The 17,009-nt window shown below is 45.4% G+C and overlaps 1 protein-coding gene across 3 annotated transcripts in view; it reads right to left on the bottom strand.

The window, feature by feature from the left end:
* The window catches only part of LOC146809624 (outer dynein arm-docking complex subunit 1-like), a 358,293-nt gene that overhangs the window by 52,201 nt on the left and 289,083 nt on the right, over window positions 1-17,009 (bottom strand). For all 3 annotated transcript variants that reach the window (XM_085616472.1, XM_085616473.1, XM_085616474.1), the window contains one exon: window positions 3,510-3,673. In XM_085616472.1, the coding sequence (XP_085472598.1) occupies window positions 3,510-3,673 (164 nt within the window). The remainder of the gene's footprint in view (window positions 1-3,509; window positions 3,674-17,009) is intronic.

Raw genomic sequence — 17,009 nt, 5'->3', positions numbered from 1 at the left:
ACACTCACCTTTACTATTCTAACTCCAATCTAACAAACATTGGGGAAAGTGGGCATATTGGGGGGCTCACATTTACTATTATAAATCCAATCTAACAAACACTAGGTAAAGTGCATACATTGGGGTATAAGATTTACTTTTTTAACTCCAAACTAAAAACATTGTGGGAAGTTGAATACATTGGGGCATTGGGGAATGAGATGAAATATTCTAAAAAACATTCAGGAATGCACATACATTTTTTGGGGTCAGGCTTACTATTCTAACGTCAATATAACAAACATTGGAAAAAGAGCATACTTGGGGTTGGGGGGTAGATGTACAATTCTAACTCCAATATAACTAACACTGTGTAAGAAGCATGTCGGTGGGGTTCGGGTACACCACAACCAATTAATATAATTTCCCCTTAGAAAGTAACAAATAACAATAATGTTACATTTTTAATAAAACTATTTTACCAAAATAACATAAATGATATACAAATATTAAGATAATAAAAAATTATTAAAATAAACAGTACACCTCTAACTCACCAATGCAAAAACACAATCATCAAACCATCTTTCTTTATCATAAAATGATTGGTTACTAAACAATTAATTTTATCAAAATTTTTAAAATGATACATTTTAAAATGAATACAAATGATTTAAATAAAAACATGATTAGACCAGAAAAATATCACACAATCCCATAAGAGTATTTAAATATATTTTTCAAATGGCAAAAATTCATCAATTAAAATGTAATACAAAATACATTTATTTACTGACAATTTAATAATTAACATAACCAATACATTGACCTATTATAATCAATTAATACAAATTGTTTTTAAGGACACTGCCCTTCCCACTGCCCAGTAACCCCCACAACCCAAACTTAAATTTTAATAAACAATTAAATAAATAAAGTTTACTAAATATTTTCAATAATCAACAAATTGAACAATTACCCCTAATATACAATTAATTAAAAAAATCTACTTTACCAATCCCCTAACACTAAACTCCAGAACACAATCTTAAAGTTTAATATGAAAATACAAAATGAATGAACAAGTACATTAAAATATATAAAATAATCAACAAATAAGTTAACATTAATATATAATTAACAATGCTTTCTCGCCAACCAACACACTAATATACACAAAGCCCCAAAATAGAAATGTAATATATAATTTAAATAATTACTGAACATTTTATTAATTAATATATATTCAAAAAACACTACCCAACCAAGCCCACAATAAACTCAATAAAATGAAAAAATCCTAATAAAACAATATATTGATTTTTAAAATATTACTCAATTTACAATAACATGTATGATAAAAGCATAAAACAATACAATAAAACACCATAATAGAAAACAGTTTAAACGATACACTTGCTTTTGACATTTTTCTCCACAATATTTTTGTAGTCACTACGGGCCCCATTACGATGGCGGGCGGACAAAGGAATACGGGACCAACCGCCAGAGGTGCGGCGGTCCCGTAAGGCCAATTAGGATGCGACCACCACACTGGTGGTCGCATCCTGCATCTTCAACATTGCGGCGGGCGGTGCTGTAAGCAGCACCTGCCACAATGTTGAATTGGCATGTAGTTCATTGACATACACAACTTGACAGGCACCACGCGGTGCCTGCCACCTTGTGTGTGGCAATGAAGGGGGGTACCATAGGTACCCCATGTGCAGCCACTCACCCCCCCCCACACCCCAGGGCCCCCGCAACGGGGCCCCAACGTAATTTACCGTATGCCTTTGCATGGCGGAGTCTCCACCATGGAAAGGCATACCCACCACAGGTATCCTAAAATGGATGGCGGCCATATTGTGGGCCTTTTCCGCCCAGCCGGCAATCGTGACGGGGGGTAAATTGTGATGTGATGGCATGCGGATCGCCACCACCTGGCGATCCGCACGACATCATAATGGGGCCCTATATTTTGATTGTGATATTTTGGTCAGATGGTGTTTTTTAGACAATATTTCGGTAGAACACCCAGCCTTTACATGTATATTTTCTCAGCTGCCTGGTAATGCCTTAGACAATGCAAAGCAGAAGCCAGGCACTTGTTTCTTCTGCCAAGTGATTCGCTTCTTGTTTTAGGCAGTCACTAGGAAACAAATTACCATGTCTACATGCAGTCCTACAATGCTGCTGCCATACCGAAATCAGGCACAGGTAGTGAAATTTGTCTGATAATGCTACAACAGATGCCCCCCTGAAATTTTCATGAGGGGATTATCTCTGCAACTGAAATGACTGAAGCAACTCTCTTACATTTGCAGTGGCTAAGTGCAGACCTTAAAAACAGCTTAGCAATTGTCCTAGTAAGGTTAGATGTTGGCCAGCTACACTTACCAGAATAATATGAGAAATGACTGCTGTAGCAAAATCATAACATTTATTTCCAAGGATAGGCAAACCAACTTGTCCATGATGACAGAAAATAAAAACAGGAAGGGTGTATGTAGGCTGGCTTCCTTCTTTTTAGAGGTGAGGACAAAAAGGGGATAGGAGGAAGCTATATTGACGTTGTTTTATGTTTTGCATGAATAAGTAATCATTTCTATGGATGAAAGCAATTACTCGTAAGGCAGGGACTGGGGAGAACAGAGGTAATGGATTCTGGTCAATTCCAAAGAACTCCAAAATTATTTTGACTTCCATACCATTATCAGATGCTGCCTATCACTGCGGTCAGGTTGGTAGCCCTCTTCTTATTATTTTTCCTTTGGCGTATTTTAATGAAGAGAAAGTTGCAAGTTTGGTGTCACTGATCGAGATGAAACCATAAAGTGGCAGAACATATGTGAATCTATGAAAGATTCACACTGCATAACACCAACAAAAGAGCCTTTTCTGTAAGCGAAGGAGGGGATTTTCAAGTTGTACCTCATGTTTTCACTCATAATGAACTAAAATCGTGCCCACTAAAAAGGCGAGGGACAAAACATAGTGCAACAGTCATCATATTGAAGGAGAAGGTGATTAGTCATGGACTGCCAGGAAAGGAGGAAGGATGAACAGCAGCGGGTACAGGACCTGCAGCTTCAGAAACTAGGGCTTGCTCGTATCAGGGTATCCTCTGCTGGTTCTTGTTTATCCTTTTATGCAGTCTGCCAAGAATGCCTGATCAAACAATCACATCTTTAAAATTCTCTTTTCTCGTATTTATTCCAATCAACTCACTCTGCTTAGTTTTTGTTAAAAGTGCACCTTCTTTTTTTGGCATATTGGCTAATGCATATTCGTGACTCCAATATCTCACACACAGTTCAGATTTTATTTCACTCCCCTTCAGGAATGAACAGGTCACCACTGTGATTTTCACTGAGCCGCCCAATATTACTAGACTGCTAATATCTTATCGCCGAGCTACGTGCACCGGTTGGAATGGGTTGAGTGCCTGACTTTAACGGGGCTTAAATATATCCTATGGACATCTTTTATACCCATACAGCTTTATCCATACAGTTTGTATACTGTACCTTAGAATCCAGGAATGTCTGACAGGCTAAAATCTCATTGGTCTTCTGCTCAATGAGACCCAAGTACTGCATTATGTTGTTGTCTCGGATGGTGGAGGTCGACCCCAGCATATCACTAAGCGCAGAGCGGTCACAGTTTATCTTGCTAAACAAGATGTCAATTCCTAGAAGAAGAATAAAACACATCTTTAAGCCTATATGAGGTCTTTCATTGGTGGTTCATTTTGATAATAATATGCAGAAACTATGGTAGGTCCAGCCTGCACAAGCCATTGTTATCCACGTACTGCCGCAGGCAGAAGCCAATGCATTATTCCAATCACAGTGTTACCCAGAGACATGAGACTCATTTAAAGCACCTATGTTTGCACCATCAACTCAACTCCAGAATCCTACGGGATCTAAACATAGAAACCTGCACAACCTAAAGCACAGTACTCCTGCAACAATCACTGCACTAAAATGTAGCCCATCCCAGGCTCAGACACCTGAACCGCCCCTAGAGAGAACAACACCAACCAAGCCCCAGAAGCCTCTCAAATCATAGAAAGCTGTACCATTCCTTATATGAACACCTCCAACCGTGCCCGCATTACATTAACACATACAGCACCAATGCGCATAAAGCTTTACCGACCTAAGCGGAAAAAGTTTCACCAGTTTAGGTAAAGAAAAATGTACAAACCTACACAGGGAAACTTGCACTTTCTCTAGCGATCCCAACAGCCAAACCTAAATTTCCCTAGCTACAGAGTCTAGCATCAAGTGCACCGACCCAGGCCTTTAATCCAAGCTTGCAACATTGGCTACGAAACCCACATTGACCCATGTACACATTCATCAGCAATGCGCAGAAACATGCACCATCCAACACAAAGAAATCCATACCATCATAACACAATAATATCCCCTAACACAGCAAAAATATCCACCAGCTCAGAGAGAGGAACCTACACCAACACAGACGCTAAAATGACTGCACACACGCAAGTGATTCCCGTCAGCTTACATCATCCTATGCACAGAATCTATTGTCATCACAACACCGACCAAGACAAAGAAAGTTTAGCTGCATCAACACATCTTGTACTAAACAATGCACAAAAACAGCAGCGACATAGATACAAAAAGCTTAGCTGTACAGAAACAATGCACAAAAACAGCAGCGACATAGATACAAAAAGCTCAGCTGTACAGAAACAATGTACAAAAACAGCAGCTACATAGATACAAAAAACTCAGCTGCACAGAAACAATGTACAAAAACAATAGTGACATAGGTACAGAAAGCTCACCTGCTCAGAAAAAGAAACAATGTACAAAAACAGCAGTGACATAGGTGCAGAAAGCTCAGCTGCGCAGAAAAAGAAACAATGTACAAAAACAGCAGCAACATAGGTACAGAAAGCTCAGCTGTACAGAAACAATGTACAAAAACAGCAGTGACATAGATACAAAAAGTACAGCTGCACAGAAACAATGTACAAAAACAGCAGTGACATAGATACAAAAAGCTCGGCTGCACAGAAGATGTACAAAAACAGCAGCGCCGTAGGTACACCTCTACCATCATTAGTTTATGATGCCTCACAGACCACCGTGGACTCGCCAAAGCTCTCAGACACCCCCTTGTATTCTGGCCCCCCGGCTTCTCGGTGACACCTGACAGACACCTATCGCCCCTTTTGAGTCACATCTACATCCGGTTTCCCACCTGTCTGACGCCCCTCACAGTGGAATCTCATCAGCGACCCCACAGACGGAGAACTCCAACGCACCCACATGACAATCCCGTCGAACAATGAGGGCGGGGCCCGGGGTGATTAAAGAAAGAAAGGAGCTGGAAACTCCCACCCCCTCCATGACAGCAAGACCTCAATGAAGCCCCCTCCCTCACACACAAGACAGAGCAAGAGAAGTGAGGCAAGGCTGCCCCCATTGTGCACACCCAGACAGGCTGCTTGTGTGGGGAGGGGAAGAGGCCCAAGTGTAAAGGGTGGGGTGGGGTGGGGGAGGGAGAGCAGCATGCGTGCTCTATATAGGAGGGGGGAGCTGAAGGATACACCTACGAGCAAGAAGGGGATTCTTAGCACCGCTGGTGCACATCCAATTACACAAGGAATTGAAGGGAGGGGGGATTCAGTCACCCCTCAAATCAGAGCTCATCCAATGTGGCTTGCATGTGTGTTGTGGGAGGTAACAGCCACCCCAGTGCACACCGAGAGGGGAAATGCAGCCAACGTATGCATCCACCACTATTGTTTGCAGGCCTAGTGCACTTATGTGTGCATTGGGGCTGCTAACTATTCGGGGTGGGGGGGCAGTCTGCTTCCAGTCCCAGTGCATATCCATAGGTGGAAGGGAGGAATTAGACCGCCCCAGTGCACACACTCATGGAGGGGGAAGGCCCCAAGACCTAACAATCAGTAGTGAGGGGAGAGTCAGTGGCCCGGACTTTTGCAGGGGTCTCTTCCGGTAACAATTTGGGGGGAGAAGGAGTCCTGGGGTGCGGGGTGGTGACGCTTATGATGGAGCCGCACCTTATGGACTATGTTTTGCAGTTTCAACAAGTAAACGAACGCTGACAGCAAAGTGCTCAATGAAATAAAAGACGAGATGCACAAGTTACTACTTGTGTAACTATATATCTGTAAGAGACATTAGTTAGTGATAGATTCCTTACCTTAGAATATCCCCAGGCGTCAGACTGGATCCGGAAAGTTTTTCGTCAGCAGTATCCCTGCGTGTCGGTAGGTCGCGTTGTGCGGCTCCTCCTCCGTCACTGGCGTCGTAAGCCCCGAAATGACGTCACGGAGACTACTTAGGCGCCACCCATTCGCGCTGACGTCAGTTCTTTCTTTTTCCGCGCCAGCAAGCACAGATCTGCATAGAGCACGTACCCTAGTCACTTTTTGACTAACTTTTTGAGACATTTGTCTCTACTTCTTTTGAGTCTTGATACCTGGTGCCGCTTAGGGATGCCTGGGTTTAAATCCTGCCGGACCTGTCGCCGTACGATGTCGGTGGCCGACCCCCATGGCGTCTGTCTCTACTGTCTGGAGCGCGACCATGACTGACAGTCATGTTCCGACTGTCTGGCCATGGCTCCGAAGGCTTTGCGGGAGCGGTCCCGAAAGCTGCTGGAGGCCAGGCAGTCGTCTCTGTGCCGTTCAAGGTCCAGAGGTCGAGGGACCGACCGCGGAGCCATCATCATCACCCCTTGGGGTCAAAGTCTTCACCCTCGGAATCGGGTAAGAGACGTCACAAGAAAAAGTCGAAGAAGCGTATTCACTCTCCGACGTCCCCCCGTCGGTCTCCGGACACAGATGAGGGGGCCAGGTGTACTTCCCCTGCGGCTCCGTTGGAGCCTAGGCGTCCCGCGGCCTACACGCCCTATCCGGGTCCGTCGGCGGCTCCGGCCCAGGTGCAAGAGTTTCTTGCCGTCATGGACCGCCTTTTCAGGCCCAGGGCTCCCTCCGGCGCGCCTTCGGGCCCCATTGAGGGCCCTTGCTTGCTGCCGACTCCGTTCCTGGCGCCGCCATGGGTTCCGTTTGTCCCACCTCCGCCTTTGCTCGAGTTTCCGGGCAATTTTGTTCCAGCTTGGGACCCTAATTGGGACATGGAGCCGGATCCATGATTTATCTATATTTCAGATAGATGAGCTACTCACATGGGCAACCATCAATCTAAGATGGATCACATGCCGCCTGCTTTGGCTAGCTGCATCCTTTCACACACATCAGAAGCCCATCGGCACAGAGGCACCCTCTACAGAGCCCAGGGGGTGTTGGTCTGTGCACACTCCTCCGCGGATCTTTGGGGTGCTGGTCCCTGCACCCCTCAATACAGCAAAGCGGCTAGAGGTCTGAATGCAATGATCCACGGGGCCCGGGGTGTTATCTCGGCTCCCTCCACTCAGTGTCGGCTGGTTGCAGCACGAGGGCTCCTGGCCTGTGAACCCCTCCTGTCAGAGCACGGGGGCAGATGGTTGCTGCACCCTTCCTCCACAGGCCCGATCTAGTTGCACCGCCCGGGCTGCATCTGGCTCATGCAGCCGCTCCTGTTGCTCAACTTCCTGTTTCTTTTCTCAGGTGACTTCCTTACCTGAGGTCACTGAGCACAGAAAGTAAGTTAAAGTCTAAAGGTAACCATATTTCTGCAGCCCCCCCCCCTCCCCACCTCCCCCATGTTCTTTACTGTACTGGTCTGGCAAGAACGAAAAAACATTAATGAATGAAAAGATACCTTTGAGGTGCTGAGTGCTCTTAATGAAAGAAAGGAGAAAACAGTGAAATGAAGGAGAATGATAATGAAAGAAAGATGAAAACGAATTAATGAAAGGAGACTTAGAAAAAGAAGGAAAAAGGTAGAAGCGACAAATAAAACAAGTTTGACAAGGAGAGGAGGAGGCAGCAGGGGGAGGGGAGAGAGGAAGGTGCCTCTGCCTGTGTCCCTTGCGGGAACGAGCAGGGGCACCATCTGTTTGCAAGTTCATTACAAACAGATGGTTTCAAAGCTCGCTCCTGCAAGGGAAACGCCAAACGTGCACGCGTTGCCATTGGAAGCAATGCAATGCGTGCACGTTTTTGGGCGAAAAACCAAATCGATTTCAAGATGTCTCCTCCTACGCAGCGCATGCGCGCTGCGTAGGCGAGACATAAAAACAGCAGCGCCGTAGGTACATAAAGCTCAGCTGCGCAGAAACAATGTACAAAAACAGCAGTGACATAGGTACAGAAAGCTCAGCTGCACAGAAACAATGTACAAAAACAGCACTGACATAGGTACAGAAAGCTCAGCTACGTAGAAACCTGAAACAATGTACAAAAACAGCAGCAACATAGGTACAGAAAGCTCAGCTGCGCAGAAACAATGTACAAAAACAGCAGTGACATAGGTACAGAAAGCTCAGCTGCGCAGAAACAGAAACAATGTACAAAAACAGCAGCACCGTAGGTACAGAAAGCTCAGCTGCGCAGAAACAATACACAAAAACAGCAGCGACGTAGGTACAGAAAGCTCAGCTGCGCAGACACAGCTACCCACATACTGATGTTTTGCCCAGCTTGAAATTACTTGAATAATTATTCAGTGCTCAGAAGTACCTGAAACACAATTTGATCTACTCCCATCGGTTTTATAGGTGCCCTTCCTTGCATGTGTAAAATACATCACTGGATCTATTAAACACATCACACAAGTGAGATGCAGAAAAGCAGAGCATGAGTATACTTGCTAGATGCGTTGGCACAGGTCATTCTTATTTCTGTCCTTGTGGGGAGGAGTCAGAGAATTGTTCTGAGGGCTTAAGCTTGCACCTTGGAGCTTGTAGGAGTAACAGGGACATTGGGATTTCAGCAAGCAAGGCACTGGGCACAGGTTGCAATCCTTATTCTTATTGATTAAGACTATTGCTTTATCCTCATAGAATCGTACGAGCAAGGCAGTCTTCCACTTTAACTAAGATCACTCTACAATGGTTGTTTGCCAGCCCTCCATTAAATAATTAACAGACAACACATGCGACAGGCTTAACAACCGGTGACCGACAGACGCAAAGAAAACCACAGAGTCTAGGGGCAACCCGAAGCAATGCCTGGACATTGGAATTAAGTACAGTAATATCCCTAAGAACACTGAAACACTTCTGGACTCTAATAGTGATGATCCAGTGAGGAGGTTGTACTGCCCCCCTGCAAACAGGCTTCCTCTGACACCAGCTGTAGGATCTGGAGGGCACTCCAATTACATGATTCTGATCATGACATGGCTGGGAGGGTTTGACTTGTGCAACTCACTCCTCTTTGGTTAAGATCAGCCAAATAACTCCATCAAGAGACTGGTTGATGCTCTGATTATATGGGGCACCTTGCATGGGGCACGAGAGAGGAATGTCATTCCTTTTTTTCTCTTTTTCCCTCTTTTTCACATTGGCATTTGCTGGATACTATATAGCACCAAATTCACGTTAGTTTTACCATGTGGGGTGGCATGAGCTAAGAGCATTAGCGGTGGTGAGACATTTTAGCTAAGGGGAGATTTACATTTTGAAAGTAAGCATTCGAGGTGCATCATCCTGGCTGTGAAAGCTATCCTAAGTGCCCACTCTAAGAGTGGGCAGGGACTTTAATTTGACTACAGAAGTGACGGAGGATAAGTTCCCTTAGGCTTACATAGTCATGACTACACAATCAAAGCAAGTGGGCTTCACAGACGCCATGGTGTTGGTCAATGTATGATGGAACTTACAATAAAATGTGAGGCAATCAATTCCACCAACCTGACAGACCACCACCCTCCACATTTCATGATCACCGCCAGCCCAGTTGTGATCTCTGTGCCTTCAGAGGAACCACTGTCACATCTTTTAAGTGGGCGCACACCAAACTCAACCCCCCAGACTTTTCCTGGTGTTGACAGACAGTCAACAAAAAGCATTAGACTGCCCACTCTACAAAGGTTGGGAGGTCTGATGCCCTTATTCTGACGGGCCCTACTCTATCGGCTAATTAGAATAAACATTAAGCCTGGGCAAAGCACTACGCTACGCTACGCTCGCGTAGTTTGCGAAGTTCGCGCTACTTCTCACTACGCGAATTGCACGTAGCACAGTGCGAACACGCGTAGCGTAGTGTTGCGTAGTGCTGCGGTCATTTTTTGCTTGTTCGCGGTCCTCAACGTCAAGTTGGCGACCGCGAGCAAGCAAAATGACATCCCGGCGAGACTTTTTCCTTGTTCCCGATCAGCAACATCAAGTTGGCGATCGCGAGCATGGAAAATAAACCTCCCGGCGAGATTCCCAACACGAGGATGGTCAGGTTTCTCATTGCGAGTGGTCGCGTATGCTCGCGACCGCTCGCGATGAGAAACTACCAGTTCAGTTCGCGTTGAGAAAGCTGCCCCTCGAGTAAAAATCTACTCGAGCAGCAGAAAACTACAGCTCGCACTGTGCAAGATGCCATTTTCAATGATTGCACAGTGCCGGTTGCGTGTCCGCACTGTGCAATCATTGAAAATGACATCTGGCACAGTGCGAACAAGGTACTACGCAGTTCGCGAAGTGCTACGCGTAGCTCGCGTAGTGCGAACTGCACTTTGCGCAGCTTCGCAAAGTGCTACTTCGCAAACTACGCCCAGGGTTAATAAACAGGCAGAAGGCAGAGCCAGCGGGGCACAGCTTTCAGAAATGACAGTCCGTAAGTAGAGCGAGCACGCCATGGGTTTGGCAGACAGGGTATTCCACCACATTTGTGAGTACCATGTTAGCCAAACTCTAAATCTGGCACTTAGACGACTTCTTTGTAAAACATGATACTAAACCCAGGCATAAGAGACATGACACACCTTGCAGAAAAAAGTTCTGATCACTCCCCTCTATTAGTAATGGAAACCAAAAGAGCAGACAAATGGATGGATTGAAAGTAGATCCTGGAAAAGTACAGGACCATCACATGTTGGAATACTTAACATAACCTTTAGAAAACTACTTTTCAGATAAACAAGCCTGTACGATTGAAAGTGGTTCTGCGGGAGGCTTGAAAAATTGTGATTAGAGAATAAGCCACGTACAAAGTGTCAGAAAACTAGATCACTAGAGGAAGGGTTGATAGCTTTGAATAGAAACTGGATATAAACTATGGAATGCATTGTCAGACGAAGCCTAGTGGCAAAAAAGGAAGATTATTGTACCAAGGCTCATAATCAAACCAGGACACATTACTTAAACGACAAAAGCAGATTTGTGATGTTGGCAATAAGGTGGGTAAGTTGATTATCTGGCTCAGCAGACAGGACAAGGAAATAATATGGCTACAAGAGGTATTAGACAAGTTCAAACACTTGATGGGGCAGCCAAAATTGATGGGGGCAGCCACGATTGTTCAAACCACTCAGAGTAGCTCAAGATGTGTTTCGATCAGATGCCCCCAACCTATTCTATAACAAGAGCTACTTTAATCAATTAAAATAGTACAGAGCTACTAGTTGCTTTGACAATTGTTGCAGCAGTGACTACAACAATCACCACTCACCTTGAAAGAGTATTAGTAGTTACCTCCCAGATGTATGACACGGGGACCTCTCGTTGAGCTTCTGAAAGCATGGCGTCCGCAGGCATCGGTTCTGGAGGTCGGTGCAGGAGTCGTCGGGCCCTCGAAGTCACACATGTTGCAGATCGAACTCCCCTCTGTTGAAGTCAGGAGCGCTGGCCTCGGCAGGCTTCTGGTGCTGCAGTGCGAAGTGAGGCGTGGGGTGCCCTCAGGTTGCGGTGCGAACAGCGGCTCGGTGGCGTCGTCAGATGGCGTCATCGGTGAGACCAGGGTCGCGGTGCGAAGTGAATGCGGTGCTGGCAGATCACGGTGCAAGCAGCGTCGTCATCGTTGCTGAAGAGCTGTCGCCACCCAGTCCTGGCAGAACGGGGTAGGTGTGTACGAGACACGGACTCGGCGTGTCAAACGCGAGGAATTCCTTGCGTTTATCTACCAGGAACTGCAGTGGACTATCCTTATGAATTGTTAGGGTAGACCGAGCTGCAGGTAACACTACAACTGTGACTGAGAATGCTCACTGTTTATTTAGATATAATGTTGAATTCTAGATGTAGATAGAAAACATCTTTTGGTCCTGAGGAATCGCCAGAGTATTTCTCTAATGGAGCGAGAAACATGTCGACCTGACTGAGGCAGTGTATATAACCTAGTCGATAATCCTAAGTTAATAACACTCAACCTCAGAGTTTTTTAATTAGGGGAGAAGACTTCCTAATAAATTGGTTGAGCAAGTACTTCGACCCCTATTTTTAACAATCAACACATTTCATCTACATCACCTTAGAGCCCCACACACCCATGCAACCACCGGCTTCATTGGATTAAAAAGATCTCCATAAAAGTGCTCCTTAAAAAAGAGCCCGTCGGGTATTGCACCAGCCGACTCGACGCAGGAGCAGCCCGATGATGATGCAATACATTCGAAGGGGTACGTGAATTACGATACCCTTTAGTTTGTGTGAGGGCCTCAAAATCCAATATTTCAATTGTCCGTGAACACATTCCTCCCCTCTTTCTACTTACAGGAACAGCTCTGTCATTTTTGTTGTACTTTCTGAGGGCACACATAGCTGGACCTTTTCATAAAGCGCCCTTACGCCCCCCCCTGTTCATTTTTTGGATATGTTATAACAGCACATCTAAAATATTGATAAATACAATATCTTAAAGATAGGCAAATACATGTTGTTAGAAATTGGATTTTTGGTAGGCTAGGGCATGTGCCAAACCCAGGCAGAAACCACCACTCTAGTTAGGATAAGGGAGTTACACTCCTAAAATAACCCCTGCTCACCCCCTTGGTAGCTTGGCACAAGCAGTCAGGCTTATCTTGGAGGAAGTGTGTAAAGCATTTGCACGTAACCAACAGTAATACACTGTAAGCACTACAAAAGGACACCACACTACTTTAGAAAAATATCCAATATTTTTATATACTTAAGACAAGACCAAATACAATACAAATACACAATACAGTACTTCAAAATCTTTGGTTATCAAAATATGCTTGAAAAACAGTTCCTTGATGTCGATAGCTCCGTCCGGGGCTATCACAGCGTCGAGAGCAAACAAATCCAAACAGCGGAGTCAAGGGCCTGCTACGGTGTTGGGAAGACCTGCAAACAGTACCTTTTAGAAATGCAGGGCGTCGGGGACCTCTCGTTGAGCTTCTGAAAGCATGGCGTCCGCAGGCATCGGTTCTGGAGGTCGGTGCAGGAGTCGTCGGGCCCTCGATGTCACACATGTTGCAGATCGAACTCCCCTCTGTTGAAGTCAGGAGCGCTGGCCTCGGCAGGCTTTTGGTGCTGCAGTGCGAAGTGAGGCGTGGGGTGCCCTCAGGTTGCGGTGCGAACAGCGGCTCGGTGGCGTCGTCAGATGGCGTCATCGGTGAGACCAGGGTCGCGGTGCGAAGTGAATGCGGTGCTGGCAGATCACGGTGCAAGCAGCGTCGTCATCGTTGCTGAAGAGCTGTCGCCGGCGGACGAACTGGAGTCGATGGCACCGGCGCCGGTAGGCCAAGGTTGCGGTGCGGGATGAGGGTGGTGCATCGTGAAACTTTACAAGTGGTGCCCTCGACCCACAGTGCAAGCAGCAGCGTAGATTTCGACGTGGAGCGGCGGCGTCGGGGATACCAAGGCATCTTCGTGAAGCGAGGCAGTGCGGAATGCGGTGCTCACATGTCACAGTGCGAGCAGCGGCTCAGTGGCGGCGGCAGAAGGCGGCGTCGGTGAGACCAGGGTCGCGGTGCGGCGGTGCCCTCTGTGGTGCCTTCAGGACACGGAGTCGGCAGCGGCGTCGTAGACGTCGTCGGGTTGCTTTTCTTCTGTTGCAGCACAAAACACACAGTCCCCAGTGCTGGGGGCAGAAGAGCTTGAAGTCTTTGCTGTTCCTGAGACTTCTTGAACAGGGGGTAAGCTCTACCTCAAGCCCTTGGAGAAATTCACAAAGTAGATTGCAGAAAGTTCAGTCCAGTCCTTTCACTGCCCAAGACAGAAGCAGCCACTGCAGGCCAACACAGCAAAGCACACAGCAAAGTGGTAGTTCCTCCTCACAGCTTCTCCAGCTCTTCTTCTTGGCAGTCTTCTTGGTCCAAAAAAGTTCTAAATTTCAGGGGTCTGGGCCCCAATATTTATATCCCAAAATCCTTTGATCTCTCAGGCAGAGACTGTCTGTGCCCAGCCAGAACCACTTCTGCCTTCTCTGGTGTGACTTCCTGGCAGAAGGAGGAGACAGCATTGTCAGAGGTAGACCAGGCCCTTTGAGGTGCAAGGAAATCTCCTCCCCCCCCTTCCCCACTTGCAGCCCAGGTCTATTCAGCCCTTTCCTGACCCACCTAGACACACGGGATGAGCATGAAAATATATACCTTCTAAAAGTGGTATTTTCAAACACAGAATGTAAAAATCACCTTCACTAAAAGATGCATCTTTAGATTCTGAATTCAGGCATACTAAACTTTGTTTTCCCACCTAATTCCCCAGGCCAGTTCTGTTTATAAGATGTTATAAACAAACTCCCCATTCTGTCCTATGGGGAACAGGTAGCCTTGCAATAGTGAAAAACGAAATTGGCCGTAATTCACTATCAGGACATGCCACACACACCAGGGCATGTCCGACCTTTCACATACACTGCACCCTGCCCACAGGGGTTCCTTGGGCCTACCTTAGGGTTGGCTGACATGTAAGAAAAGGGAAGGTTAGGGGCTGGAAAGTGTTTGCACTGGCCAAGTCGACATGGCAGTTACAAACTGCGTGCAGACTCTGCAATGGCAGATCTGAGTTACCTTTTCAGGGCTACTCATGTGGGTGGCACAATCAGTGCAGCATGCCCACTAGTAGCATTTGATTTACAAGCCCTGGCACACTCCGTGCACTTTACTAGGGACCAACAAGAAAATCAAATATCCAATCATGGAAACACCAATCCATAGCACAATTTACAGAGAGCATATGCACTTTAGCGCTGATTAGCAGTGGTAAAGTGCCCAGAGTCCTAAAACCAACACAAACAGGTGAGGAAGAAATAGGAGGAAGAAGCAAAAGGTTTGGGGATAACCCTACAAAAAGGGCCATTTCCAACACATGTATATATATATGTAAGTATACATTTACTATACTAAACTCCACATCTATATATCTGCAAGATAAACAAATCTTCAAGATGAGTAGTTGTGAAAAAACAAGGTCATTACCCACCTGCACTCAATTAAATTAAATTCAATTCAATTACTTTATTTTGGTTCATCTGAACCATAAAAAGTACATAGTCCAAATAAAAACATGATAAGATCTTTAGATTAAAAATACAATATGTATACAATTGGCATAAGATCTTGGTTACTCATTGAAAACTAAAAATACATTCCTATTAGGACTAAGACTAAGTGATAAAACCTCAAGAAAAAAATACCTTAAAATAGGCTTAAAAAGGGTCCGCTATGCCATCTGGAAAGTCAAAGGATTTGCAAAATAAGGTATCAAATGGAGCTGACTGACATAGAAACACTTAAAGTGTGTAGTGCAAATACCATTGTGATACATAATGGTTATTTCAGGATCTAATTCTATATGGCACACATACATCATAAAAGTTCAATACATATTAAATCAATATCCATCCAAAGCATCCAGCTAAAAGCATACATCCAATGTAAAAAAGTTATATGAGAAACAATTCGCAATATCAGAAAGTCATACTGTAAAATCATTGTTTTCCTATACTGTAAAACTTTACACAAATAAATTGGCACAGAGTAACAGATAGATAATGATGGTAACATTTGCAGTTGCAAAAATCAATTCCTCAATTACTTGAAAAAAATACTAAAAAACAGAGTATGTATAGTGCTCTGAGTAGATATATTGTCACATGGACATTTAGATAAACATTTGGACCAATCATTCTGGGTTGTAAATGTCACTAAAAGGTGAAAACTGTCCAATCTAAGAGGGTCAGGACAAACATATGCTGGGCGCTATATACAAACATTAAGGTGCCTATTACGATGCGGTCGCAAACAGCTTCGACCATTGGTCAGAGCCTTACCAACTGCATCGTAATCATCCAGTCGTATTCCTTTACGACCAACAAATTATGATGGAGTAGGTCAGAAAGGAATGCGACTGGTCATTCCGACTGGCTTCTGATGGGCTAGGAGAGCCCGTCCGCCAGTTGGAATTCTTTCAGTAATCCTAAGGGCGGTGATTTCCACCCGAGGGATTACAATGTCAGGTGGAGACAGCCTTTTTGTTCTGGCCTTTCTGACACAGAAAGGCTGTCTGAACACGACTTTAAGGGCTCCCAGCAGGGCCCCCATGGGTGAACGGCCTCCGGTTGTAGGCCAAGGGGAGTCCCCCTGTTGACCCCTGCACCCCGTGGCAGGCATCTTAAGGTGCCTGCCACGGGGTGCAGGGATGAACTGCACCTCGCATTTTTACAATGGGAGCATGCATCTCCCATTGTAAAGTATAGGAGTAGGGCCGAACAGTGTTCGGTCGCATCCTAATTAGTTGGTCCCTTGACCAAGACGGTGTCGGGCAGAGGAAACTCCGCCCGACAGCGTAATGAGGCCCTAGATACGGTTGTAAGGATAAAGTAACCAGAGACATTTGGTTCCTAAGTAAGGTTTAAATAATTCAATAGGCAACCTAGCTTCTTCAAACAACGTGAAACACATCTTGTTTAGTTCTTTCCTTGACATGGAAAGCAAAGTTTCAGTGGAGTCAAAGAATTCTAGGGGGCCCGAATCTGAACAGACATGTTTGACATTTTTTAGCCAGGGTAAATAATGGAATGCTGCCAGATTAAGGCAATCCATGACTACCTTACGATTTAAAAGCATGTCAGGACTATTCCACACTTTGTGCCACCAAAGAATGGGGCGCAATCGTGCATCTCCAATTCCGAATGACACACCAGGTACGAACAGCTCTGACAAAAGAGATCTAAA

This window comes from Triturus cristatus, chromosome 7, assembly GCF_964204655.1.
Source record: "Triturus cristatus chromosome 7, aTriCri1.1, whole genome shotgun sequence".
NCBI classification, from domain to species: domain Eukaryota; kingdom Metazoa; phylum Chordata; class Amphibia; order Caudata; family Salamandridae; genus Triturus; species Triturus cristatus.
This window is presented reverse-complemented; position numbering and strand designations above follow the sequence as displayed.